Source organism: Myiozetetes cayanensis, unplaced genomic scaffold (assembly GCF_022539395.1).
Source record: "Myiozetetes cayanensis isolate MyiCay16 unplaced genomic scaffold, myiCay2020 scf6-25, whole genome shotgun sequence".
Lineage (NCBI taxonomy): Eukaryota > Metazoa > Chordata > Aves > Passeriformes > Tyrannidae > Myiozetetes > Myiozetetes cayanensis.
Genome location: NW_026087853.1, coordinates 54156086 through 54182758, shown reverse-complemented (window position 1 = coordinate 54182758; position 26673 = coordinate 54156086). Strand labels below are relative to the sequence as shown.

At 50.6% G+C, this 26673-nt stretch overlaps 2 protein-coding genes across 12 annotated transcripts in view; both read left to right on the top strand.

Annotated features, from left to right (window-relative positions):
• The window catches only part of DAGLA (diacylglycerol lipase alpha), a 53183-nt gene extending 45222 nt beyond the window's left edge, over window positions 1-7961 (top strand). For all 9 annotated transcript variants that reach the window (XM_050337142.1, XM_050337139.1, XM_050337143.1 and 6 more), the window contains one exon: window positions 933-7961. In XM_050337142.1, coding sequence (XP_050193099.1) covers window positions 933-1860 — 928 coding nt within the window. In that variant the 3' untranslated portion in view covers window positions 1861-7961. The remainder of the gene's footprint in view (window positions 1-932) is intronic.
• Window positions 7962-8008: 47 nt separating this feature from the next.
• MYRF (myelin regulatory factor) overlaps window positions 8009-26673 on the top strand; it is a 52595-nt gene continuing 33930 nt past the window's right edge. Inside the window, exon 1 of one of the 3 annotated variants that reach the window (XM_050337134.1) lies at window positions 8009-8647. In XM_050337134.1, coding sequence (XP_050193091.1) covers window positions 8590-8647 — 58 coding nt within the window. In that variant the 5' untranslated portion in view covers window positions 8009-8589. Of the gene's footprint in view, window positions 8648-17886; window positions 18123-26673 lie in introns of those variants that run through there. The other 2 variants (XM_050337137.1, XM_050337136.1) reach the window with 2 other exon arrangements.

Genomic DNA, 26673 nt, shown 5'->3' with positions numbered 1-26673 from the left:
AATGTGTTGAATTTCCTCTTTTGGGATTCTTGGAATCTCTTCCCAGATCACTGTTACTCCATTGAAGCTACAGAGGGATAAGGCATTGCCTTACCTCTTAAAGCATTCCCTGTATATCCCATCCTTTGGGCAGGTGCAGGAGTTCTCTTCCCAAATAATACTTCCATAATTCCATGTACTTAAGGCTGTTGATTTGTCTGCAGCTGATCCCAAGCCTGGTGTGGGAGCTCCTTCCCTGTGTTTTTCTGGAAGAGGCTACCTGATCCTTGGTGTAGCTGGATTTTTCCTACCTGATTTAAAGTCTGGTCATGGAAAATACTCTGACAGCCTCTTGGAATTTGTGGTGGGATCACCAGTATGAAGAGGGAGGTGAAAGCTTGAGCATGGAACGGTTCCAGACTGGGAAAAGGAGAAAGTGGGTTAAGTGTAGGTTGGTCCTTCAGTCTCTCTTCCCTAAATCCTCTTTAATGCAGAGTTTTTGGATGCTTTGGAAGTGCTGCAGGTTTCTTTGGGAGCAGAGCCATGATCCCAAGTGACAATGGTACTGGAGAAGGAAGACACTGGGAGAATCATGGAATGGTTTGGGATGGAAGAGACCTTGAACACCATCTCATTCCAATCCCCTGCCATGGGCAGGGACTCCTTCCACTAGCCCAGGTTGCTCCAACCTGGAACACCAGCAGGGATGGGCATTCCACAGCCTCTCTGGGCGGGAGAGAAGGATTTATTTAGCCAGGAGGGCAGGGAGAAGGGCAAGAAGCGCTGTTTGCTGAGGGAAGAATCTGTGTGATGTTTTCCCCTGGGAGAACAGAGCAATAAGAGATTTCCAGAGGCTGTGGGTGGGTTTGGTTGGGGGAATTGTGTGAGGAGTTCTGTGCCCAGGACACTCTACTCCTCTGGCTGCCTTCTCACCTCCTGTTTTCCCACTGCAGGAGCAAATCCCACTCGGAGATCAGCCTGGAGGGCTTTTATGAGACGAAGCCCCTTTCCCCAGTGCAGAAGGACCCGGTGGAGCTGCTGCTCCTGGACACCAAGGAACGCCTTTCCGTGGAGCTGCAGGACCGCCGGGCTCCTCTGGCCACCATGGAGAGCCTCTCGGACAACGAATCCATCTACAGCTTTGACTCCCGGCGCTCCTCTGGCTTCCGCAGCATCCGGGGCTCTCCCAGCCTCCACGCCGTCATGGAGAAGGACGAGACACACTGCTTTTATATCGATCCCATCATCCCCGAGGAGAACCCTTCCCTCAGCTCCCGGACCGAGCTGCTGGCTGCCGACAGCCTCTCCAAGCATTCCCAGGAGACTCAGCCCCCAGAGAACGTCCTCAACAGCGGGGGAAGCACCCCCCAGCGGCGCTGCAGTGCCGAGGGCGCCGGGAGTGATGGGGAGCGTGGCTCCTCGTCCCCCCGGGAAGAGCCGGCGCTGCACAATGGCCGCCTGGCTGACGTCCCCAGCCCCCAGGTACTGGAATTCGCTGAGTTCATCGACAGCCTCTTCAACCTGGACAGCAAGAGCAGCTCCTTCCAGGACATCTACTGCATGATGGTGTCGGACAGCTCCAGTGACTTCGCAGAGCTTCCCAAATCTGTGAGCGACCAGGAGATCCTGCTGAGGGCGCAGTACGAGCCCAACTTGGTCCCGAAGCCGCCGAGGTTGTTCGCGGGATCGACAGATCCTTCGTCGGGCATCTCTGTGTCGCCCTCCTTCCCCCTCAGCTCGTCTGGAGAACTCATGGACATCACTCCCACGGGCGTGAGCAGCCAGGAATGCCTGGCCACGGACAAAATCCGGACTTCCACCCCCTCCGAACATGTAACCAGCCCTGCCAAGCAGGACGACCTCATGATTTCGGCCCTTTAGTGCTTGGGAAAAGGGGTGGAATGATCTGGGGGGATAATCCATGGAGGAGAGGAGCGGTCAGGATCAGAGGAGACGGCTGGAAACATCCCTTCCAGGGTGGCACAGCGGTGCCTGGAGGATGGATTGTGCTGGAATGCTGTGCTTGGCGCTTGGGAGAGGCTTTACCCTGTGGGGCCTAAGAGGGTCTGAGGCACTAAAATTCCCTACCTCAGCCTGGCTCTCATTCCAAAGGCAGATTCCTTGCCCCAGGGCACCTACTGCGTTTGGGGAGCGAGACCCCCTGCTCTGGGAATCCTGCGGGGTGGATTCCCTGAAACTCAAGGATGGAGAGTTGGGAGCAGGAGGGGGGCTGGGATGGATCCCCCCCTCCAGACCGGAGCCGCTGGTTTGGGGAATGAGCGGATTGAGACTTTGGGCCCAATTGCACTACCACAGATCCGGCTCAAGCTCCAATCTGGCCACTTCCATGGGGGTTGCTTTTGTAGGACACTCCAGTTTTAAAGCCATTGGGGCTGTATCCCCTCCAAATTCAGCCTCCCATTCCCGACTGGGCGCAGCAGGAACGGAGCTGGCACCGTGTTTCCTCTCCCCCGAGTGTTCCTGAGGGAAGGATGCTGTTCCCAAGAGCCAAATCCCTCTGCCACATCCAAGTTCTCTTGGATCTCACCACCATCACTCCTGGATTCTCCGGACCCCTCTGAGCTAACAACATTCCTGCGGGACTGCCAGGATTCTCATCTCAAAGCTGCGTGGAGGCATTGACTGGAAAACTGACCCAGCATTGTTTTCCGAGGCTCTGTGGAATCTGGGAGCCTTTCCTGGATCCCCTTGGGTCCTCACACCGCCCATATGCAGTAACCATGGATTGGTGGCAGCCTGTTGTTGGGAATTCAGGGAAAAGATGGACTTTTTTTTCCAAGTGTTGAAACCTTTTGTATGTTTACAGAGCTGCTGTTTGGAAGGTATTTATTAAGGAAACAGAGAGGTTTTCTCAAAGGAAAAGCCTGGCCATCCTCTCCTCCCCATGCCTTTCCCGCTGGGGACTGAGGGAAGAGAGGGTGGGCAGGCAGAATTCCAAGTTCCCTGCTTTCCAAGTGGCTGGGATGTGGGGGGAGCTGCCTGCATCCCTCTCTCTGCTCCCCTGCACAAGCGCATGGAGTAAAGCTGGAGGAAGTGGTGAGGAAAATCTTCCTGAACCTGCTCAGCCACTCCAGGCAGGTTTTCCAAGGATGGAAGCAGCAGGAAAACTACCTATTTAGGGAATGAAACCCTTTTGTGACCTGGAAAAGGCCCTTTGTTGGCAAATCAAAGCTCAGCACTTCCTGATGGGTCTCCCTGGAGTTCTATCCTCCCTCCCTGGAAAAGAAAGTCCCACTTTAACTTCCTTAGAATCCTTTTGTTGCTCCCTTTCCCCCTCCTTAGCTGGGATATTTCCATTGTGGGAGGATGCTCTGCTTCCCAGGAGCTGGCAAATCCCTGGGCTCCCTGTGGTGTCCAGAAGCCTTGGGATGGGCCTTCCTTTGGGAATAACTGACATACAACAGGAGCGCTTTATAAGCGATGTGCACTGGTGGAAGTAGCACCAGGTGCACAGAATTTCACTGGAATCTGTGTCCAAGTGCTGATATCCCCCTCACTTGATCATAGGATACGCATTCCCTGCTCCTTACCCATTCCAGAGCCTTCCAAAGTGCTTTCAGTGGGAAGTTAAAATGTTATCTCTGTGGTTTAAGGTTCCAAAGGGGACCTTTCCCTGTGTGGAACTGGAGCAGAGGAAGCCCTTCTGGATTCAGAGGGATGTGTAGAAGGAAAAACCCTTTTGTTCCAAGCAACCAGAAGTTCCTTTTGTTTTTGTAGGTCCTGTAAAAAGGAGCAGGTTCGGGAGCTCAGCACAACACAGGCCCAATTCTTGCCCTCAGGGAGCACTACCAAGGTGATTTTTCAGGAATACGCACAAAAATCTGGGAAGTTTGGAGGAGAAGAGGGGAGCTGAGGGGCAGAGGGAGGCAGGGCTAGCAGGCTAGCTCACTTCCCAGCCCAGGAATAAGGAGCTCATTCCCGCCCTTAATCCCGGCAGGAATTAACTCTTAGCACTAAGGCAGAGCTTTGGATCTGCAAAGCACTTTAAAACATTGAGGAAAGGGTCATCTCCATCCCTGGGAGCCACAGGGACCCCTGGGATCAGGCGGGATTCCTGGGGAGGAGGTGCCTCTGGCTGAGGCAGGTGGGATATTTCCCTCCTAAACGATTCCAGTTGGGATCTGCTGGTGTTTAATGGCTCAGATGTTGCACTAGAAAGTCACTTCCCACCTGTGTCCTGGAAAACTCCATCCTTGGCTGAGTGTTCCTTTCTCTGTGCCATTGGAACTGTATCCCATGGGAACAGGGTTCCCTTGCCCTGACTGGAAGCAGCCAGGAATGCTGCACTAAAAGCCTGGAAATCCCTAATTCCTGGGAGCTGGGCTTACCGTGGATCAAGGAGTAAAGGTGGAAAGGAATCCCTTGAAGGTTCAGACTGGACCGAATCGGAGACAATTCCTGGGCTTTGGTGTTCCCTCTTGACAAGCAGATCTAATCTCAGTGCTCCCAAACGAAATCCCTACTCTTGAAATCGGTTGGGCTTTAAATCTCTTTCTGTCTTGATCCCCATCCCTGGATCTTGATCCCCATCATTCCAAACCTCAATTCCCATCGCTCCTTTGCTCTGAGGGTATTTGGAAAGGCTAATCTCTTATTCCCTCCTGGAAAAACCCTTCTGGAATGCTGGAATAACTGCTAAACCAACAGCTACCTTCTGCATCTGTACTGGTCACGCTTCCTACTTTCTCTGCCCGCTCTTTCTTTGGAAATGTGAAGCTTCTCCAGATTTTTCTTGGCTTCTGCTTCCTCCCCTTAAGCTTTGTGCCTTCCAGTCTTCCCAGGATATTCCAACAGGATGGTCCACCCTGCGCTGAGGCAGCGCTGGAAGTGCCTGGCATCCCAAATCCTGGCCGGCCAGTTCTGTATCACAGCCTCAAAATCCGTTGGGATCCCTCTTCCCAGCGCTGGATGGCCTTTAAAGGCCCTTTCCTGCGCAAAGTATTCCAAGAGTTTCGTGGGAGGGGAACGGAGCGTCTGCATCCATAATAATGGATTTAATTGTGGCTTTGCCTGCATCAGTGCCAGGAATTTTGGGAAGGATGTGCTGTGACCGATTGACAAGCCCTCCTCCAGCATTTATCATTATTCCCTCTCCTTCTCCACTTGGAATATTGAATTCCTCCTAAAACTTCCACTTCCCTCTTTTCTTTGCTCCCTGTTCCTCTCACCTCATCCCTCCTCTTATCCCACATCCTTGATAGCTCCACTTGAACAGGGAAAACTCTTCCCGGCAATCTCAGGATGATCTGAAGCAGTTCAATGGAATTCCAGGAATTTTTGAAGACCTTTTTTCCCCCAAGGAAAACAGGATTTTTAGGAGATGTTTTGCTCTCTCTGGAGGACTGGGATGGCAAAGCTGGTGGTGAGTGTGGATGTATAAAATCCCGTGATTCCCATTTCCATTCTTTTGGGATATTGTTGCTTCAATTTCAGGAGTAGTTGATGGTCCCCAGAGGGATTTAGGTGGGAAATCTTTGTCCAAGGGCACATAAAGAGGGAAGATTCCAGGAGCAAGGATACAGGATCGGTATCTAATATAGTCCTTAAGCACTTGGATGTTTTCCCAACTTTTTTTTCCTCTTTTCCTGCAGGCAGATATAATATTTCCACAGAATCCCCTAGACTGGATTTACTAACTGGGACATAGGAATAACCGGGATTATCCCTGGAAATGGGAATTAAGTGGGAATAGTCGTTGCTGTGTTCAGGTTTGTATCCCAGAAGCTCCATAGGGTTGGATTTCCATGTTTGCCTTGGGAATTGCTGGGCTGGAGCTCTGCTGGTTGCTGGGTTTATCCATATCCAATCTGGAATATCATTCCCTTGGCAGTAGAACATTCCAGCTTTGCAGGATGGCAGGAACATTTCATTCCCATGTTTTTTTAGGGATGGGGGTTGTAACTGCATCCTTTGGGGAACGTGCAAACGTTCCCAGGGAGGTTGTGGACTCCCCATCCCTGGCATTGTTCCAGGCCAGCTTGGGTAGGACTCGGAGCAACCTGGAATAGTGGAAGATGTCCCTGCCCATGGGACTGGATGGGCTTTAAATCCCTTCCCACCCAAATCATTCTGGGATTCTGGAATTCCAGTGTTTCTGCTGCCTCTTTAGGCAGGAAAGGGAGTGTTGGAATTCCAGCAGTTGCTCTGATGACAGATATCTCTGGAGGCAGGAATTGGAAAGCTCTGGCTGGATCGGGCTCGTTGCACATTCCCAGAGCCTGTACAGGGCTGATTTTAGGGAAGAGCCACTGGATTTTGGGAAGAGCCACATTGCCTGTGCCAAAGCTCCTCCTCACAGTGCTGCTGCGATGCTCGGAGGAACCTGTGGGAGGCAAACATTCCCAGTCCTCGGGAATCCAGCTGGGATTCCTGTGGGAGTTCTTGCTTTCCACTGGGACCCGTAGTGGGGTTATGGATGGGAAGTGAGATGGATCAGGAGCCACTGATGTCCTTCCCCCTCTTCCAGCACCCAAGGAGCTGCTTAAGGGCTGGAAATTCCAGATATCCAAGGATTAGAGCAATTCCTTGCTTTGTCCCAGGGACTTGCAATCCTAAAAATCAGCAGCTGTCTCCAGTCCCATTGTTTTCCTCCTTGTTTATTGAATCCGTACTTCTTGTGCCTTTGTTTTCTGTGGCTTCTGGTCCTGGCCTCCTGCCTGGCACCAAATTTTTGGGATCAGACATCTCCTGCTTCCTTTCCCACTTCTCTGGGTCTATGGATTTGTGGCCGCAGAGCTGCCTTTGCTTCCAAGCCCTCCCATTCTCCCTCAGCTGGGAATTCCCACTTCTTCCTGCTTTTCCCTGCTGCCTCAGGTTGTATCCAAGTGCCAAAAGCAAATCCTGACCCGGGGCAGGTGGTTCTGTCACCCCTGGCTGGAACAACCACCTTCCAAGGGGAACCTGCCTGGGAATTTTCCCTGCTTTCCTTGCTGTGTCCTCACCATGTCCTGACATTCCCACCTTCCCAGACACCTGTGGGATGAAGGGAATCTCCACCTTGATTCCTGCAAACCCTTAAACATGGAGCAGCCCAGGAACAAGCCCCCGATGCTGGTTTTTGTTGGGATTCTGCTTCCCTGCTTTCCATCCTGGGATTTGTGCAGTTCCCATGGCTCAGACTCGGAGGTCCTGGAGCACCGGGAGGAGGTGGCTCAGCCCTGCCCTGATATCCTGGTTTTGGGAAGTTCAGGGATCACGTCAGGCTGTTTTTCCTTGGGCACAGCCACAGCTGTGGGGCTGAACTCCTTCCCTGGAATGTTCCCGGCGCTCGCTGGGATGAGTGGCCTCACCTGCAGCTCCAGCTTCCCACTTTTCCCTCCCCCAGTCAGCTGAGTGATGTCCAGGGAATACTCTCCAGCTCCTGTCCTAGTGATGACCAGAATTCCTAATGGCACAGGGATTTTTGGGATGGTCTGTGCCTCCCTTGCTGCGTCCACAGAGCAGCAGGAATGTTGTGCCCTGCTCCGCCTCTGGAAAGGCCTTTTCTCTTGCTGTGCCCTGTGTCCCATCCCAAGCTGGGGCAGCTCAGAGCAGGAAAACCATGGATTCATTAACTCCTCGCCTCAAACCGCCTCTGGGTAGAGCTGAAGCCTTTGGAATTTTTGGGAGAACTCTGAGCTGCTCCGAGTGTTTCCCACAGGGCTCGGAGCACTGGGATATGCCCTGGGGAGGGGAGGGGGGCACAACCCAGCTTCCTGCATCCCTCTGCTCATCCCGGGAATGCTGCCTTCCAAATCCCTGCTCCCAGCTGCCCCAGCATGAAGATTCCAAGGAAACTCAAGCACTTCTTCACGTGCCATTCCTTCTCCATGGAACTCTTTTTGTACGGATGGATGGAAGATCAGAACTCATCCTGCTGTAAAGATCAGGCTCCAGAATTACAACCTTATTCCATAAAGATGGATGTATATAAATTTTCTGTATATTCTATGGCACTGTGTATAAAATGGATGTTGGAAGCACGGCTGGAGTATGTGACTCTTGCCAAAGGATATCCTGGCTGCGGATGGTTGGGATTTGCTGGAGGTTTTCTGCCTTGAGAGGGTTGGGAGCGGGAAGGACACGAGGAATTTGTTGTGTGCGTATCTTGGGAATACTCCAGGGAAGCATTGAGGGGTTGGTTGGTGCTTTTCCAGCTCTGTCTGGTCTGGATCTCGGCCTTTAGGAATCATCCAAATGCAGAGGAGGTGGAAGCTGCATCCCTGGAAGTGTTCAAATCCATGTGGGAGCAGCCTGGTCTAGTGGGAGGTGTCGGGTTTGGAACTGGATCTTTAAAGTCCCTTCCCCCCAGATTGTTCCAGGATTTTCTGATCCACACCCCATGAGATCAGTTCTAGGAATGTCCCTTCAGTGGAGAAGGAAAATAAGGCAATTAGGGAAGGGAATTATGGAAAGAGCTTTGAGTGATTCCAAGTTAAATCCAACACAAAAAGAAGGATTTTTTTCCACACAGAAAGAATTTTAGTGCAAAGCAGGTTGATTACAAGGAATCCTCTGGGATTGGTGGGAATGGCAGGGAGAGGAGGATGAGTGCTCTCAGTTAAAATTAGATCCCAGATATTTCGTATATTCAATATTCCAGCCAGAACAATGTGGGAATCTGCCCTATGGATAAACATGGAGGTGCCGGGATCCTTCTGCAGGAAAGGTGAGTCCAAAGTGGGATTTTCCCAGTGAGGAGCATGGATTTGCGGTTGGAAAGCAAGATCTCCCCGCCTGGGGCTGTTCCCACTTCTTCAGTGCCATGGAATTCATATTCTGGATTCATATTATGGATTACAGGGTTGGGGAATAAGGAGAGGAGACGAGCCAAGAGAAATACAGGGAAAAGGAATGCCTGGAAGCAAATAATCCCGTTAATGGCTGCAGGGAATGTTTTTTATGGCTGCTCCCAAAGGGACTACCATGGAGTCCCTGAGAGTCAAAGGTGGCTGAACTCCTGAATTCCCATAAAAATGCCTCTAAAAAAGTGGAATCTGAAAATGTTGGAAGGTTTGTGCCTGATGTTTTGTGGGGGAGGGAAATCTGTGGGATTTTCCTCCCTACCTGGAGCTGTATCGGTCTCCTAAAAGGATCTTGGCTGTCCTGGGAAAAGGGAAACATCCTACTGTGGCTGCTATCCTTGGATAAACATGGAATAATCCATGTTTAGGAGGGACTGCTTTAGTTCGGGAAAACACATGGATGTGGACACAGCAGGAATGGTGGATGCTCCTGTAAAACCTCTTAAAAGCCTTAATTAGGGATGTGGTTGGATTTTCCAAGGAGATTTTCTGGCTACTGGGTGGTGTGCTGGTGACTTTAGGAAAAAATTCCAGCTGATTGAGAAAAGTGGTTTTCAACCCATTGGGAAAAAAACATTGGGAATGACACCAAAACTCCCAAATTTTCCAAGAACTTTTAAGCCAGACTGATGAATTCAATTTTAGTGAAAAACAAGGAGGGAAAATAATGGGAATATGTCACTAATTAAAGCTGTGGTCTGATTGTTAGTTATTTAGATGGAAACCAGCATTGCAGAAATTAATTCCTCAGGATTTTTCCAAGGATTCAGTTGGAAAAGAAGGAAAGGAAATAGAAAGATCCTTGAAAAATCAGCCTGGAATGTGATGTATACCCAGTTTTCAGCAGGGATGATGTTCTGGTGGGTTAAGTTCCACTTCTTTGCCAACTGATTTTTTTTGGAAATAGTTTTGATAAGGGATCCAAAACCAAGGAATATCTGGCAGGATTCCTGTCTGGGAGGTGCTTGGATTCAGGAGAACCTCATGTGCTTTAATTCACATTGACCAGAGAAAATTGGGATGATAATCCCAATTATGGGGGGGATATTCCCTCGATTGAGGGTGGATTAGCACAGGGAGATCGGGAGCCAAGGAAAACCTTGGAAGAATGGTGGGAGAGAGGAAAGAGTGGGAGAGAGGTTGTGTGTGGGGTAGCTGATGAAGGGCCACTGTGGCAGAGCTGGATCCCAGAGCAATCCATGTGTATTGCTCTGGAATCACGGATCTGGGAATCAAATCCATCGTTTAGCTTGAAAAAGCCCTCGCAAATCAAATCCGGATGGAATTCCTGGGCTCTTCCACCAGCATTTGAGTTTTCTTGCTTTTTCAGTGCTTGGCTTTCCCTGCCTTTCCAGCAATCCCTGCTCATCCTTCCTGTCACGGAGCTTCCTTGAAAAGCAAATCCAGCTTTTGGGGGCATGTTTGTCCTGCCAAAGGTGTCCGTGGAGTTTGGATATCCTTACTGGGATCTGCAGGAGCTGGTGGGTGACTCTTCCCAGCATTCCAGGGCTGGTTTGAGCCCTCACATTTCCAACTCTGCTGGTGTTCCGGGATGGAAGTGTCTCCCAGAATGTGCCCTCCTCCCTGAGGATGTTCCTGAATCCCTGTATAAACCACTGCAAGGGCTGCCCCACATTGGGAATGAGCCCTTTGGAGAGAATGGATAACCAGGGAGGGATTCTTAGTGCCAGGAGGAGAGAAGGGAGGCAGCTCTGCTTCCAGAGGGGTGGGAGCTTCCCTGGGAGTGTGCAGGGAATCCTTGGCTGCCTTTCCTGTGCCTAGGCTCCTAGGGAATCTCCCTGTCCCTGGACTCCCAGGGAATCTCCATGGCCAATCCAATTTGCGTGCTGCTATTTTGGATCACAGCTGGGAGCCATGCTGGGAAAGCTGGGAATGTCCAGCCTGGAGAAGGGAACACACCTGAACCATTCCAGGATTCTGGGATAACTCTGGGAGCACAAGTTCTGAAATAACTTGGAGCCTTTTGGGAATCAGTGACTTTGGCGGGATTTGGAGCTGTTTGGGGGCAGTTTGGGACTGGATTTGGGACAGTTTGAGGCTGGAACTGGGTGCTCTGGGACTGGACTGGGATAGTTTGAGACTGGAATTTGGTGCTTTGAAACTGGCCTGGGTTTTGATTTTGGGCTGGGTTTTGATTTTGGGCTGGGTTTTGATTTTGGGCTGGGTTTTGATTTGGGGCTGATTTTGGCGATTTGGGGCTGATTTTGGCGATTTGGGGCTGGATTTGGGAGTTTGTGTCTGGATTTGGGGGATCTTTGTTTTGGAGCCCCACAGGCTGTTTGATCCTTATTTCCCCCATGTCAAACAGGCTGAAATTCCGATTCCTTTTGCTCCCAAGTTCCCCATCTCCCTTTGTGAGTCTGTTTTAAGGGCCAAACTGACCAAAGACACAAATTCCAAATTTTTTTTACGGCTTTAATAAATCCAACAAACGGATACACAAACTCTGAGTAAACCAGGACTAGGAGATCCCAGGCATATTTTTCAGGACTCAAGCTATCCAGGATCCCGTGGGATCACACAAGTGCATCCCTGAATGGTGGATTCCTTGCAGGAAGGGAGCTGGAGCATCCCTTTTTTTGGGGACGCCGCATTCCTTGGTGTCATCAGTTTTCCCAGTGGGTCTTTTCCCTTTAATCAGGTCCAGGAAGGGAGAGAGCAACATTCCTTGGGAATGACTGAGAGGCAGGAGGAAGAGAAGAACTTGGATCATTCAGACCTGTATTGGGACACCACAGGAGGAGGAAAGATGGGAAGGAGCAAAGATCCCAAGGGAAGGAGTTAGATCCAAGTGCTTTGGGATCAGGATCCACAGGCTGCCTGCTTGGATTGGGATAAACAGCCACTGTGCCTTCTCAGGGAAAAGTGGGAATGGGATTGTCATGGTTTTGCTCTGGGTCAGTTTGCTTTTACACCCCCTACACGATTATTATAAGTTAAGAGAAGGTTTATGCAGACAAAAGAGACTGGATTGGGGGAAAATAATATTAACATTTATTACTAACAAGCTAAAACTAAAGAATCATATCTACAACAATTTTACTTAAGTAAATTACTAGTATTTACAGAAATATTTCTCCCCCCTTTATATCAGTCCAAGGAGGAAAAACAGTTTCTCCATGCTCAGAGCTCCAGGTCTCTTCAATAACTCTGCAGCACTCCTGTCGCAGCTGGAACTCTTTCTCTTTTTATCTTGCTCTGTGTTAGCCTCCAGGGCTGGGCCTACCCCCCTCTTGGGCTAAGACTGGAGGCTGGGGGTTACCCAGGCCCTGAAGGTTTTCTCTTCCATGGATTTGCGAGGGGACACTTGCCTACCGTGGATCTTCACCATAGGATTACAGAGGATAATGGCTTATGAGTCTACCCCTGTTTTCCTGTGGAGGTCCCTTCTCACAGGAGAACAGTCCTTGATAGACCTCTCCGACATGGGTCTAGCACGGACCCTGTGCATGGATCCTAACATCCTTACCCGAGCCATTTTCTGCTCTGGCATAAGGCTCTCTCTCTCAAAGTCACAAATCTTCAGCACTAGTAGCATGGATCTCTCACTGAGATCCCAAGCTTACCCAAGCCATCTGCTCCAGCGTAAGCCTCATCCCTTCAGGGTCATAAATCTTCAACAGGACTCTGCCTCATTTCAGTCCCTCTCATGAAGTCTCAGTTCTCTGCTACATCCACAAGCTCCTCTGTGAGCTGCATGGGGGGTCTCCTCACCCCAACAATCTTCTACAGGTGGCAGGTATTACTTTTCAGTCTTTTCCCTGCTGAAGGGAGAGAGCAAAAGGGGGGAGTAATAGGTCCCCCTTTGCACTTCTTTTTCCTGCTGCAGCTCTGGCCTTGAACATTTCGTTATCTCTTTGCCGGAATTCTTTTGCAGCGGTTTCTGTCCAAGTAGTCAGTCCTTCTCTAAAGTTTTTTTTTCTTCACTCTCTTACATGAGAGAAAGGGGGGCTTCAGTGCTACACTGGCCCCCAGACCAGCCTCTCCTACATGGCTGCCTAATTTCAACTGCGCCACAGCCTTTTCTTCCATTTTCTTAAATATGTAATTAGCAAAGGCGTTACTGAGAGTTTTAATTGGCCTTTTTGTCCGGAAATCCACCTGGACAAAACTATCCTCAGCCCCAGGGGCTGGCCGGTTGGGCAAAACCACGACAGGGATTTAATCCCTGATGGATCCTACTCCTGTGGTAATGCTGCAGGCATCACATGGATCCTGGCTGTTGGAATACTGTGGGATACAAACACCTGGATTTCCCAAAGCTGATTCCCAGGTTATTTCAGAACTCATTCCTTGTCCTTATGAGAACTCCATGAGGGATGTGGGTTTGGGGTTGGAAAGCAGGATCTCCCTGCCTGGGGCTTGTTCCCAGCTGAACAATGCTAAGGATGAGCTTTAAGGTCCCTCCCAAGCCAAACCATTCCAGGATTGTGTCATCCTGAATCATAGAATCTGATCCTACCAATCGTGTGATGATTCTGTGAATCCGTGGAGTGGATCCATCCATGTTCCATCATGGAATATGATGGTGTAGAGTCTGGGATTCTGCAATTCTAAACCATGGAATAAGGTTCTCTGGATTCCAGGATTCTAAATCAAAGGATCATGGAATATGGTTCTATGGATTTAGGGATTCTATGATTCTGAATCATGGAATGTAGTTCTCTGGATCCCAGGATTCTAAAGCATAGAATCGGGGAGTGTGTTCCTGTGGTTTCCAGGATGCTAAACCATAGAATCCTGGAATTCTGGTTCTATGGATTCTAGGACTCTAAACCATAGAATCCTAGGATTCCAGATTCCATGAATTCCAAGATTCTAAACTGTAGAATCATTGAATGTGGTCCTCTGGGTTCCAGGATTCTTAACCATAGGGTCCTGGGATACGGTCCTCTGGATTCCAGGATTCTAAAGGATAGAATCACAGAATATGATTCTAGGATTCCAAACCATAGAATCCCGGAATAGAATTTTATGGATTCCAGGATTCTAAAGGCTTGAATTGGATTTTCCCTCCTTCCCGCAGGGTTTGTGGCTGGGGCAGGGGCTGCGGGCGGGAACGAGAGCCCTGAGAATAACAATTGTCTCCAAGGCCCGAGAGAGGGGCGAGAAAAAAGGGCCGTTGAGCTCATCCCATCCATTCCCAAATAACAGACCCATCACTGTGTCCGATCCCGAACCTCCCTTTTCCCGGGAGAAGAATTGCTCCGTGCACAGCTGTGGGAATCACAGACGTGGATTTGTGTCTGCCGAGGCTCTGCCCTCCTCTGGCGGGATGTGGGGCCGCACAAACCCCCTTTGTACCCTCGGCGGCCCCCACAGAAAGGCCCCACAGTTTGGGGCTGCCAGGCACCCCTCCCCACCCCCCCCAGCCCTGGGAATAACTCCAGGGATGTCATTCCCAGCGGGTGCCGGGCTGGGGCACTGTGCTCCTTTATGGGCTGGGGCTGCTTTGGGGGTTTGGGGTTGGGGCCTGGCTTTGGGGGAGTTTAGGGCTGTTTTGGGGGGTTGGATTTGAATTTTGGGGTTGATTTGGGGTGATTCGTGACTAGATTCGGGTCATTTGGGGTTGATTTGGGGGGCAATTCAGGGCTGGATTTGGATGGTTTGTGAGTGTATTTCTGTGGTATAGGGCTGGATTTGGGGTGATTTTTGCCTGGTTTGGGCTGATTTGTTGCAGGATTCCGTGATTTGGGGCTGGATTTGGATAATTTGAGGCTGTTTTGGGGTCAATGTGTGACTGATTCAGGGCTGGATTATGATTATTTGGGGCTGGTTTGGGGTGATTTCTTTGGGATTTGGGTGATCTTTGGCTGATTTTTGGGGTGATTTGAGGCTGGATTTGGGGCTGGATTTCGGGTGTTTGGGGTCTGGATTGGGGCTGGTGTAGACAATTTGGGTATGAATTTGGGTGGTTTGGGGCTGATTTGGGGGTGATTTTGGGGTGGTTTGGGGCAATTTGTGCCTGATTTAGGGTGATTTGTGAGTGGATTTGGGTGATTTGGGGTGATCTGGGGGTGGTTCGGGGTGATTCCTGACTGAATTTTGGTTGGTTGAGGCAATTCAGGATTGGATTTGGGCAACATATGGCTGGATTTAGATTGTTTGGGGCTGGATTTTGGCAACCTGCAGCTTGTTCGGGGTAATTTGGGGCAGGATTTAGGTGGTTTGCAGGTGGCCTTTGTGATTAGAGCCTGATTTGTGACAGGTTTGGGGCAGCTTTAGGGTGGAGTTCTGGTGGTTTGTGACTGGATTTAGGGGATTCCTGGGTGGTTTTGAGTTTTATGGCTGGAATGTGAGGCTGGATTTTGGGTAGGTGCTGTATTATTTTGGGGGTGCATTTTGAGAGTTTGCAGCTGCCTTAGGGGACTTTGGGGCTGCTTTGGTGACTTTGGGGTGGATTTTCCTACTTTGGGGCTGCTTTTTTGGTGCCTTGTGACAGTTTTTGGAGCTCTATGACTGCTTTGGGCCCTTTGTGACTTTTAGTGGCTTGGGGCTGGATTTGGGGGCTTTTTTTGTCTGGGTTTTGGATTGATTTTGGTGCTTTGTGGCTGTTTTTGTGGTTTCTGAAGGTATTTTGTTCCTTTGTGGGCTTTTTTTGGCACTTCCCAACTTTTGATGCCTTGTGGCTCTTTTTTGTGGGCTTTTTTGGCTGTTCTTTTTTTTTTCTTTCTTTCTGGCTGGATTTTGGCACTTTGTGACAGGGGTTTTGTGCTCTGGGGACAGATTTTTGTGCCTTGTGGCTGATTTTTTTGGCTTTTTTGGTCTGTTTTGTTTCTTTCTGACAGTTTTTGATACTTTTTATCTTTTTGGTGCTTTCTGACTGGTTTTGGCACTTTGTGACTGGGTTTTGGTGTTTTGTGGCTGTTTCTTTTGTGGTTTCTGGATGGATTTTGGTGCTTTGTGGCTGTTTCTTTGTGGGTTTCACTGGTTGTTTTTTGGGGCTTTCTTGGTGGCTCGTGGCTGGTTTTGGAGGAGTTTGACTGTGATTTTCTTGGCTCTCTGTAGCTGATTTTTGGGGCTTTTTTGGCTGAGTTTTTTTACTTTCTGGCTGTTTATTGTGTTGGTTTTTGTTTTGTTTTGTTTTTTTCCCTTCTGGCTGTTTTTGGTGCTTTGTGACTATTTTTAACACTTTTTAATTGCTTTTTGTAGCTGGGTTTGTTTTGTGGTTTCTGGAGGGGTTTGTGGCTGGGTTTTGATGGATTTGACTGGTTATTTTAGGGGGAAGTTGGTGCCTTGTGACTGCTTTGGGGGGATTTCACTGGGGATTTTTTCACTCTTTGTGGCTGTTATTTTTTTTTTTTTTTTTTTTTTTTTTGCTTTTTGGCTGTTTTTTGGTGCTTTGTGACTGATTTTGGTCCCTGGTGGCTGATTTTTGGCACTTTATGACATTTAGTGCCTTGTGGCTGGTTTTTGGTGCAGTTTCTTGCTGTGGTTTTTTGTGTGGGTTTTTTTTTGTGTGTGTGTGTGTGTTTTTGTTTTTGGTTGGTTTTGGTGCTTTGTGACTGTTTCTGGTGCTTTTTGAGTCTTTGGTGCTTTGTGGCTGTTTTTCCTTTTGCTTTCTGCTTGGTTTTGGTCCTTTGTGACCTTTTGCTGCCCTGTGACTCTTTTTGGTGCTTTGTGCCTATTTTTTGCCACTTTAACACCGTTTTTTGGTGCTTTGTAGCCACATTTTCTCACTTTGTGGCTGGTTTTTGTCACTTTGTGACTGCTTTTGATGCTTTGTGACTTTTTTTTTTTCCTATTTCCTGGCTGCTTTCTGACACTTTGTGACTGGGTTTTGATGCTTTGTGGCTGTTTCTTCGTGGGTTTCACCAGTTCTTTTTTGGGGTTTCTTTGGTGGCTCATGGCTGGTTTTGGGGGGGTTTGACTGTGGGGTTTTTTGGCTCTCTGGAGCTGATTTTTGGGATTTTTTTGGCTGTGTTTTTCTTGCTTTCTGGATTTATTTTGTGTGTGTGTGTTTCTGACTGTTTTTTGGTGTGTTTGACTGGGTTTTTTTAGGGGATTTTTTTGGTGGCTGTGTGGATGGTTTTTTTGGGATTTGACTGGGGAGGTTGGGACTTTGTGGCTTGGGTTTGATGCTTTTTTGGGGGGATTTTTTTTTGTTTCTTTTTTTGTTTGTTTGGTGTTTTGTTTGGGGTTTTTGTTTGGTTGGTTTTTTTGTTTTTGTTTTGTTTTGTTTTTTCCTTCCTGGCTGTTTTTTGATTCTTTCTGGCTGGTTTTGTCACTTTGTGACTAATTTTTCTGCCTTTTTTTTTCGCTGTTTCCTGGCTGCTTTCTGACACTTTGTGACTGGGTTTTGGTGCTTTGTGGCTGTTTCCTCTGTGGTTTCTGGGTGGATTTTGGTGCTTCGTGGCTGTTTTTTGGTGCTTTTGACTGGGGTCTTTTTGGTGGCTTGTGGTTGCTTCGGGTGGGGGGGGGGGCTGTAACTGTGGGATTTTTTGGAACTTTGTGGCTGGTTCTCGGTGGGTTTTTTTGACTGGTGGTTGGGGGGGAGGGTTTGTTTGGTTTTGAGGGGTTTTTTTGGTTGCTTTTTTCCCCTTTCTGGCTGCTTTTTGACACTGTGACTGTTTTGCAGGGGTTTGCGGCTGATTCTGGTGGTTTACTTTTTGCTTCCAGGCTGGTTTTGGCACTTCGTGTTTGAGTTTTGGTACTTTGCGACTGGTTTTTTTTTTTCCTTGTGCTTTCTAATTGTTTCTGTTGTGCGTTCCGGCCGGATTTTGGCTCTTCGCGGCTGCTTTCGGGTACTTTGCGGACAGATTTCGGCCCTCAGTGACTGTTTTTTTAGTGCCTCGCAGCCGGGTTTTCGGTCCCTACTTCGCTTTTGGTGCCTCGCAAATACTTTTTGGTTCCTTTTGCCACCCGAGCGCTTTCCCTGGAGTTCCCTCCGGTGCGCAAACCTCCCTCGGGGTGGCGGGTGAGCCCGTCCCGGGGGGTTCCGCGATGCCGGGGGGGGCCAGGCGCGAGGAGGCGGAGGAGGAGCAGGGGAGGGAAGGAGGGAGGGCAGTGAGGAAGGAGGGAGGGCGATATCGCCGGAGGGAGGAGCACCCCGCAAGTCCGCGGGCAGCGCTCGGCGGACTCCGATGGGCAGCGGGCGGCCGCGCCGGGCTCGGGCAGCGGCTCCGGGAGCGGCACCGGGAGCCCGGCGGTGAGAGCGGGACCGAGGGGGCTCGGACGGGGCCCAGGGGTCGCAGCGGGCCCCCCCCCGGGCCGGGGCGATGCCCCCCAGGAGCAGCGCGGACTGAGGCAGGCGGGCCGTGCATGGCCCAGCCATGGAGGTGGTGGACGAGACGGAGGCGCTGCAGCGCTTCTTCGAAGGTAACATCGATGATTCCAGGAGCATCCTGGGGAGCGTCCCCGGGAAAGGCGGCACGCGGCGCCCGCCGTGGGGTGGGTCGGGTGGGAAGGGAGCTCAAAGCTCGCCCGGGTGCTGCCCCCACGCCTCCCGCCAGCCCGGGTTGCTCCTCGGACACTTCCAGGGATGGGGCAGCCACGGCTTCCCTGGGGAATCCATCCTAGCGCCTTGCCACCCTCGCACAGAGGAAGTTTGTCCTGATATCCCGTCTAAACCCAGGCTGTGTCAGTGGGAAGCGGTTTCCCCTTGTCCTGATCCAAAGTCCCTCTCCGTCTCTCATGGAGCCCCTTTAGGCTCCCTGGAATTCTTCCCTTCTTCAAGCTGGACATTCCCAACTCTCCCAGCCTGTCTCCGTAGGGAAAACCTGCCATCAGAGCCTTGTCTGGTGCTGGAGTGGCACCAGATCCCTGTCCCTGGGCACAATCGAAGTGCAGTTGTGCATCCTCCAATGGGTGCTGAGCTGGATATCCTGGCATTCCATGGGCTGGGAATCGTGTTGAACTGTATCTTAGATTCCCACCACCACTCCACAGGGACCTTGGCATATCCCTGAGCATCCTTGGAGCAGGCACAGGCTCCTGACAGTGTCCCCGGGATCCCAGGTGTTTGTCCAGCTGTGGATCCCAGCCCAACTGGAACCTGGATCCCTTTGGACACCCCATGGCTGTGGATCCCTCTCCTTCCCATCAGGGCAAACCACAGGTGGAGAAGTGCTTGGGAAGGGGATTTGGCCTTTCTTGGAGCCGGGATGAGACGTGGATGCTCATGGAAGCTGAGAGGCTGTTGGGGTGAACTGGGAATAGTGTTGGGACCCCAATTCCCCTGGTTTTGCTCCCTTGGCTCCGTGTTCCCTTCCCTGCTCTGGATTTGCTGGCACGCTCCACTCTTCCTTGTTGCCGGTTTGTCCCTTCCTTTCCTCCCTTGTTGTCTTTGTTTCCCTTCCTTGTTCCCCGCTGGCTCCTTTGCCAGGTGGGGGTTTTGGCTGCCATGGGCTGTGTCCCTCGGGATGAGTCCCTGGCACACGGATGTGCTGGTCGAGGGAATGTCATGACTCCTGGTGAGGCTGCAACGGATCCTGTTTTCCAGGGATTTGCTGGGCTGGGCCCTGATCCCTGGAGAACAGGAGGCAGAGCTGGTATGCCCTCTGGAGCAGTGGGATCAGTGTCACCTGGACTGGTTGAAGTGGGACAAGAGTATCCCTATGGATTCTTTGGATTTATCCCAGGATGGAAAGGGAAGGCATCACAAACAGAACATGCTTTTGGGAGTGAGAGGAGTCTCCAACTCCTTCCTCCTCCCTTCCCTCTCTCCTGGAATCCATGTTATCCCTTAGTAACACAATTCCTCTTCTTCAAAGGAAAAAGCTCCCCCTGTTTGTTCCAACCCTGATCCTGGATCCCCAGGAGGAACCCTGGGATTAGGGAGGATGGGAAGCCACCCCCACAGGGGCTCTTATCGGGCGCTCCCAGCCCATGTTCCCTGCACCCTTCCAGGGTTTCCTTTGGATTTAGGGTCTCACTGGGGCCAAGCTCCCAAATTCTGCCCTCCCACTTCCCACTCCAGAGTCCTGCACAGCCCTGGCTCAGCATCCCAACATTATTTAGGGACCAACTCTCCATCTCTTCGACTGAAATTTCTCCTTCTCCCCCAGAGCATCCTTTCTAGGCTGGAAGATTCCTTGCTTTTCCTGGTTTCTTGTTCTTTCTGGGTGCTGGGGATGATCCTGCTCCAGCAAAGTGATTCCACGAGGTTCCTGACAACCTCAGTCATCCCAGGATTCTTTGTCCCTTCTTTCCCATTTTCTCCCTTTTCTCCCTTTCTCTCCGCTTTTCTTCCTTTCTCCCCTTTTACCCCTTTCTCCTTCCTTTTCCCCTTTTCTTCCTCCTTTTCTCCCTTTCTGCCTTTTCCCCCTCTTTTTCCACCTTTTTTTCCCTTTCCGTCTTTTCTCTCCCCTTCCCCCCTTTCCCTCCCGTTTTTCCCCCTTTTCCTTCCTTTCTTTTTTCTTTCTTTTTCCTCCTTTCTCCCCCTTTTTTTCCCCTCTCCCTCCTTTCTCCCCCCTTTTTCCCTGTTTGTCCCATTTCTACTCTTTCTCCTTTTTCCCTCCTTCCTTTCCCTTTTCCTTTCAACCTTTCTTCCTACTTTCTTCCCTTTTCCTCTTTCCTCTCCACTTTTCCCCATTTTCCCCCTTTATTTTTCTCTCTTTGTCTCTTTCTCCTTCTTTCCTTATCTCTTTCTTTTGAATTAAAACAATCCCTGTAAAAATCAAGGAGCAGGGAAATATCCCGAAGGATATTTCTTACCCTCAACTTGTTTACTTCCTGGCAGAAAATCCCTTTGAAAACCCCTCTGAGCTGAATATTCCATGGAGTTTGGGCAGCTCCATCCCTTTCCTGCCGTTATTCCAGAACATCTGTTACAACACAGAGTTTAAAGGGGAGAAGGGAAGAGAAGAAAGTTTTCCCACATGGAATTGCTGTTCAGTTTTTCCCTCCTGTATGTGGTTTAGTCGTGGTGCTCTGAGGAATTAGGAGGCCAAACTGATCCTCTTTTTTGGGGGGAGTGAAGGTCAGTGCCTTAAATCAAAGCCCGGGGTTGGATTTACCCTGGAATGTTGCCGTCTTGGAGAATTAACGGTTTCTGGATATGGAGAGCAATATGTTTTCATCCCATTCCTTGAAAACCCGAAAATAATTTGGGAATTCCCTTGGCTTGACTCTGTTTTTCCTGGGATCTGAGTAGGCTCAAGATATTTAGGAGTAATCCCTGAGGGCCTGGGCAGCCCTCAGCATTTCCAAGAGTCAGCCAAAAATTACCTGGGCTGTTCCTGGAGACTTTTTGGGAGTATGGAAAAGAGGCAGTGCCTGTGCTCGTTCCCAATCCCAGCATTTGGCTGGAATAGGGGCAGGTCCCGTCTGCAGATCTGGGATTATTTTGGGAAGTGGGTGCTCCCGAAACCAGGTCTAGTTGGTGCCTCCGGTTTTCTGAACTTTGAGATGGATCTTTAATTTCTTAAAGGAAATCTTGGGGTTTGCCTGGGAAGGATATCCTTGGTTCCCTGGATATTCTTGTTTTCCCTGGGTACCTTTATTTCCCTGGTTGTCCTTAATTTCCTGGATATCCTTGTTTCTCTGCCTATCCTCGTTTTCCTGGGTATCCTTATTTTCCCAGATATCCTTATTTCCCTGAATTGCCCTTGGTTTTTTGATTTCCTTTTTTTCCTGGCTATCCTGTTTTCCCCAAATATCCCTATTTCCATGGAATGTGGTTGTCCACACTCTGAGGGCAGGATCTGAGGCCTGTGAGGATAGAGAAGCAGAAAAACTATGAAAAACATCCCAGGGTTTGCTCTGACCTTTGGGAAGGGATTAGGGAAAAGTCTCTGAGGGAAGAGATGGATTGGGAATAACTTCTTGCGGTCCTGGGATGAAGATGGTGGGAATACACTCCTGGCTGGTCCTATTGAGTCCTGAAGCTCCACTTCTTCCATGATGGGAAGATCCTTGTTGTCCTGGTGCTCTCAGGCCCATGGAATTTTTGGGATTGTCCTGTGCAGTGCCAGGAGTTGGATTTTGATGATCCTTGAGGATCACCTTTTCCCACTCAGGAATCCTTCTAGATTCCACGGCTTGTGCAAGTGCAGCTGGTCCATGTTGGGTGGCTCCCAGGACCATCCTGAGGGAGAGCTGGACAAAACCCTTGGATGCAGCAAGCATGGGATACTGGGGGGGGGGTTCTGGCAGCGGAGGGGAATGAGTTTTCCGTGGTTTTGGGAATGTTTACGGAGCATTTGTCTTGGGTTTCAAAGGAAAAGGAGGGAGCTGTGAGCTCCTGACCCTTGGCTGGCATCCTGCTCCCAACCTTTCCCTGCCTCCCTCCCTGCGCGGCAGGGAAACGCTGACGCCACAACTCAGCTATTTGGGATCCCTCTCCCAGCTAATTTATGAGATAAGAGTCGGCCAGGAATGTATATCGGGAAAGATGTGCCGAGCAGGGCCCGAGGGGGGCTGGGAAGCGGGAATTAGGGAAAAGAGTGGAGAAAAGAGGGCAAGCACCGGGCATTTGGTGGATTTGGGATCGAGGCAGAGCTTGGGAATGACAAGAGTTGCTGAAATTTCCGTGGGGGGTTATCCATGTGCTATGGGATAAAGCAGCTCTGCGGGTTTTCAGGGAGCACTGGGAATGTTGGTTGTGGCCATGCAGGGGTTGCTGAGTTTTGTGGATGCACAGGAATCTCCAAGCTGGGAATAACCAGGAGTGGATGGTCTTGCCCATGGGAATGTGTGGATATGTGTGTTCACGGAATCCTAGAATGCTTTGGATTGAGAGGGACCTTAAGGATCACCCACTTCCAAACCCCTTCCACTATCCCAGGTTGCTCCAAGCCCCATCCAATGTGGCCTTCCAGGGATGGGGCAGCCACAACTTCTCTGGGAAATCCATTCCCAGGCCTCGCTGCTCTCACAGGGAAGAATTCCTTTCCAATATCCCATCTAAACTCACATTGTGTCATCCAGAACTTCTCTGAACAACCTGTACCCACATTCCTGGTGTTGGTTCTGCTCTTGGTGATTTCTGTTATGAATTTGTGTCTGTGAGTAGGGAATGTTTCCCTGTTTTCCTGGGATGAAGGAACATAGAATGATGGAGCCGAGGGAGTGAGGTGATCCCAGGACACCTGGGATTGCACCTGCAAGGGAGGATTTGGGGATGATGGGAATGAACAGGGAAGGAATTCACTGATCAAACTGGTGTAAAGCCATGAGCTTCCTGGAGAATCCAGGGGCTGCTCCAGAGTCTTCCTGATGCTTCGAGGTGCGTGGAAATGGAAACATGGGAGCAGAAAGGGCAGGAGAAGGAGCCCTGGAGCAGAGGGGGTGGGGCCATCCCAGTGTCCCATATTTGTAACTGCTTGGGCTGGATATAGAAATGAAACTACAACAGATGAGAGCTTGACTTTTCATGGAATTCCTTAGAAGAAAATGGCTTTTGGGGGCTTCCCGCTTGCTCTTCCCAGTGGCTGCCTGTCCCTTCCCCCCAAATCTGTGTCCCAACTGCAAATCTGGTGGTGATCCCTGCCGGGGGGGGGCTGTGGGAGGAGCGGGTCGAGAGTGCAGGTGGCAGTCACTGCGGGGCCTGGGAAGGTAAGAGGCTTTGTGTGGAGTTCTTTGGGAGCTGGGAGTCAGCCCGTGCTGGAATGGGCCTGGGGAACCTGGTACAGCACAAACACATGACCCTCCCTCCGGGTAATCCCCAAATCCCAACACAGAGCCTCCCGGCCCTCCCACTCTTCCCAGAGGGAATAGAAAAACCAACAGGCAGCAGCAGCGGCGCCAGGAGCTGGAGGAGCCGAGTTCAGGGAATGATGATGGAACGGGAGAGCAGGGATATGGCCAGAGCTTGAGCCACTCTCACCATGCTCAGGATGCGTTGGATCCGAGCAGGTACCAGCACAGAATTCCCAACCTTTCCATGCTTTTCCCTCTGCCTCTCCACATCTCTTCCAAACGGGATTGTTCCCTGCTTCTCCTCTCTTTTGCCACTGTTCCGAGCTTCCCTGCCCAGTCGGCAAGTGACATGAGGATGCTGGTGATTCCAGCTCCATCCTACGGCCTGAGCAGAGCAGGAAAGAGCTTAAAACCTGGACATTGTGGGGAAGCTGTCACATCTGTGCCAGCAGGAGATTCCCAAAGCTATCAGCCAAAGGACTCGTCCGCTCCACAGGGAAAGGCTGATGGAGATCTAGTGATGGTTGTGCTGGTACTTCCCCTTCCAGTTTCCCTAAAACTCCTTTATCCTGGACCCCAGAACTCCTTTATCTCGGGAAAAGGGCAGGAGGCATCCGGAGGGAGCAAGGCCGGTGCTCGTGGCAGGGTGGATCCCTAAAGATAAGGGTGGGTTGGGATTCAAGAAGAGCGACGTCAGCGTGTCTGTGAGGAGGTACTTTGCTCATGTCCTGGATAAACATTCCCCAGGTGGCTGTCCTGGGAGCGACACCTGGACTCAGAGTGGGAGAAGGTTCAGGAAGAGGTGGATTAGAAGGAGTTGTGCTGGAGCTGTGACCAGGCTGATGGAAAAGGGCGTGTTGGCAACTCGGAGATCCAGTGCCTGGGATGGGGTTGTGGAAGGATATGGGAAAGGGATACCAGTCCAGGAAGATATTGGGAGGACAGGCAGGAATTCCCTCTGCTCCCTCACTCTTATCAGTGACGGCTTTTCAGGGCCAGAGTCATCCCAGCTGCCAGAAATTTGGAATTAAATGACTCCTGAACATGGTTACTTTGAAGGAGAGATGGAATCCTGCTCTGCTTTCCTCTGGATGAGGGCCTCATGGATTCCTCCTGGTGGGAAAAGACCAGAGTGATCTGATGGTGGAGGTGAGGGCACAGATTTCCCGGGGAAGCTGTGGCTGCTCCATTCCTGGAAGTGTCCAAGGCCAGGATGGAGCAACCTAGGCCGGTGGAAGGTTCCCTGGTGGAACTGGATGAGCTTTAAGGTCCCTTCCAACGCAAAGTGTTATGGAATTCCACCATCTGGAGCGGGGAGCTGTTCCAGGCCATCCATACTTCCCAACCCGTGGCTTGACATCCTTCCTGAGGATTTCCCTGCCTGGGGATGGCGTTGCTCTGGCACAGCTTTGCCAGGTAAACCCCTTCCCTCTTCCCACTCACAGTGCTGATTGGACTTTGCTCTCTCCGATAAGAATCCCGGGACACCGACTGTGCCTGAGGAATCATTAACCAGCCTGTGCAGTGCCAGAGGACAGGGAGCAACTGGAGACACAACCAGGAACAGCCTCCTGGATTTTGGGCCCGAGCTGGTGTTTCCTGGCTTCCCATCCCTTGTGCTGGCATCATTTGGGAGAGAGAACTCTCTCCATGGGGCTTTCCTGGCAGATCCTGTGACGAGGGATGAGACAGTGTCAATGGAAGTGGGAGCCCAGTCCTGCTTAGGGAAAAGGGGAGCTCTTAGAAGTAGATCGATCCCTGGCATTGTTCAGGACCAAGTTGGATGGGGCTTGGAGCAACCTGGACTACCTGAACCCTGCCCTTGGAACTGGATGAACTTTAAGGTCCCTTCCAACCCAAACTATTACAGGATTCTACGATTGGACACCACACTCGGCCCTTTGTTTCCATGGTATCCCTACCCTTGCTTATCCTCCAACCCTTCCTTCTGCTGCTGGCACCGTTTTCCCTGCACAGCAAGGACAGGCATGGAATCGTGGAATGCTTTGGGTTGGAAGGGACCTTAGAGATCATCCTGTTCCAACTCCCTGCCATGGGCATCTTCTCCCTGATCGGGTGGCAATGGATAGTGTGTCTAGCCCAGGATCCCGCTGTTCCCGCTGGCTTCCAGTGGTGCCTGGAGTGCGTTCAAGGCACGTTGGAATGAAAGGCCTCCTTCCCGAGGGAAAATGTAACATGACCCTCAGGGTCCATCCCTTATCTCGCTGGACTTTGGCTGTTTTGATGGAGTCACTCGAAATCAAGGAGAGGGAAACGTGGGAAGAGAGACCAGGCCTGGCTGCGAATGGAGAGGCTGGGATTGTTGTGGAATGGGAGCGAACACTTGCAGGTTTTGTCAGGATTTGGGGTGGAAAGGCCAAAGCTGGAGTTCTAAGCAGCCTTGGTGTGCTGGGATCCAGCGTGGACTTCAGAAAAACACTTTTTAAAGGAATTTTTGCTGGAGATGGTTTTATTTTCTATGGAGTCTTTGGTGTCACACCCCCATTTTGCCATGTATTATGTTGGAGTGGCAGATTAATGTGGTTTTCTTATCCAAGGAGAGGAAAACAGTAGTTTTGTGGGAAGGAGACAGGGGTGGACAGGGGATGGGATTTGTGGAAGACTCAGGTGGTGATTCCAAATGAACTGGAGATCTAAGTCATAGAATCATGGAATGGTTTGGGATGGAAGGGATCAATGAGGATCAACCATATCCATGGGCAGGGACACTTTCCACTAGCCCACATTGCTCCAAGCCCTGTCGAACCTGACCTTGGACACTTCCAGGGATAGGGCATCTGCAGAATTTATGGCTTTTAATCCCACATTCTGTTTGCTGTTCAGGATGCACATAAACAGGAAAGCTAACAACTTACCAATCTGCTGGATCTTGGCTTATCTCCCACTTTGTTCCAGGGGGTGGTTTATGGACACTGATTCTTGGGAGCACTAAAAAGGGCACCTGGATTTTATTGGGAATGAAACACCTGCTTAAGTAAAGGAAAGCTTGGAACAGGGACCGTTAAATGGGCCATCAAACCATGTGCTAGTAATACAATCAATGCTCCTCTTATGGACAGAAAAAGGCTTTTCCCTGATGAGATCCCAAAATCTGGGGAGTGCTGGGAAGGGGGGGGAGAATCCTGTCCATGTCTCCTCCCTCCTGTCTTAATTCAGTTTGCAGGAAGGGGTGTTGGGATGGAGAGGTGGATGTGAAGTCCAGGTTGGATGGGGCTTGGAGCAACCTGGGCTAGTGGAAGGTGTCCCTGCCCACAGCAGGGGGTAGGAA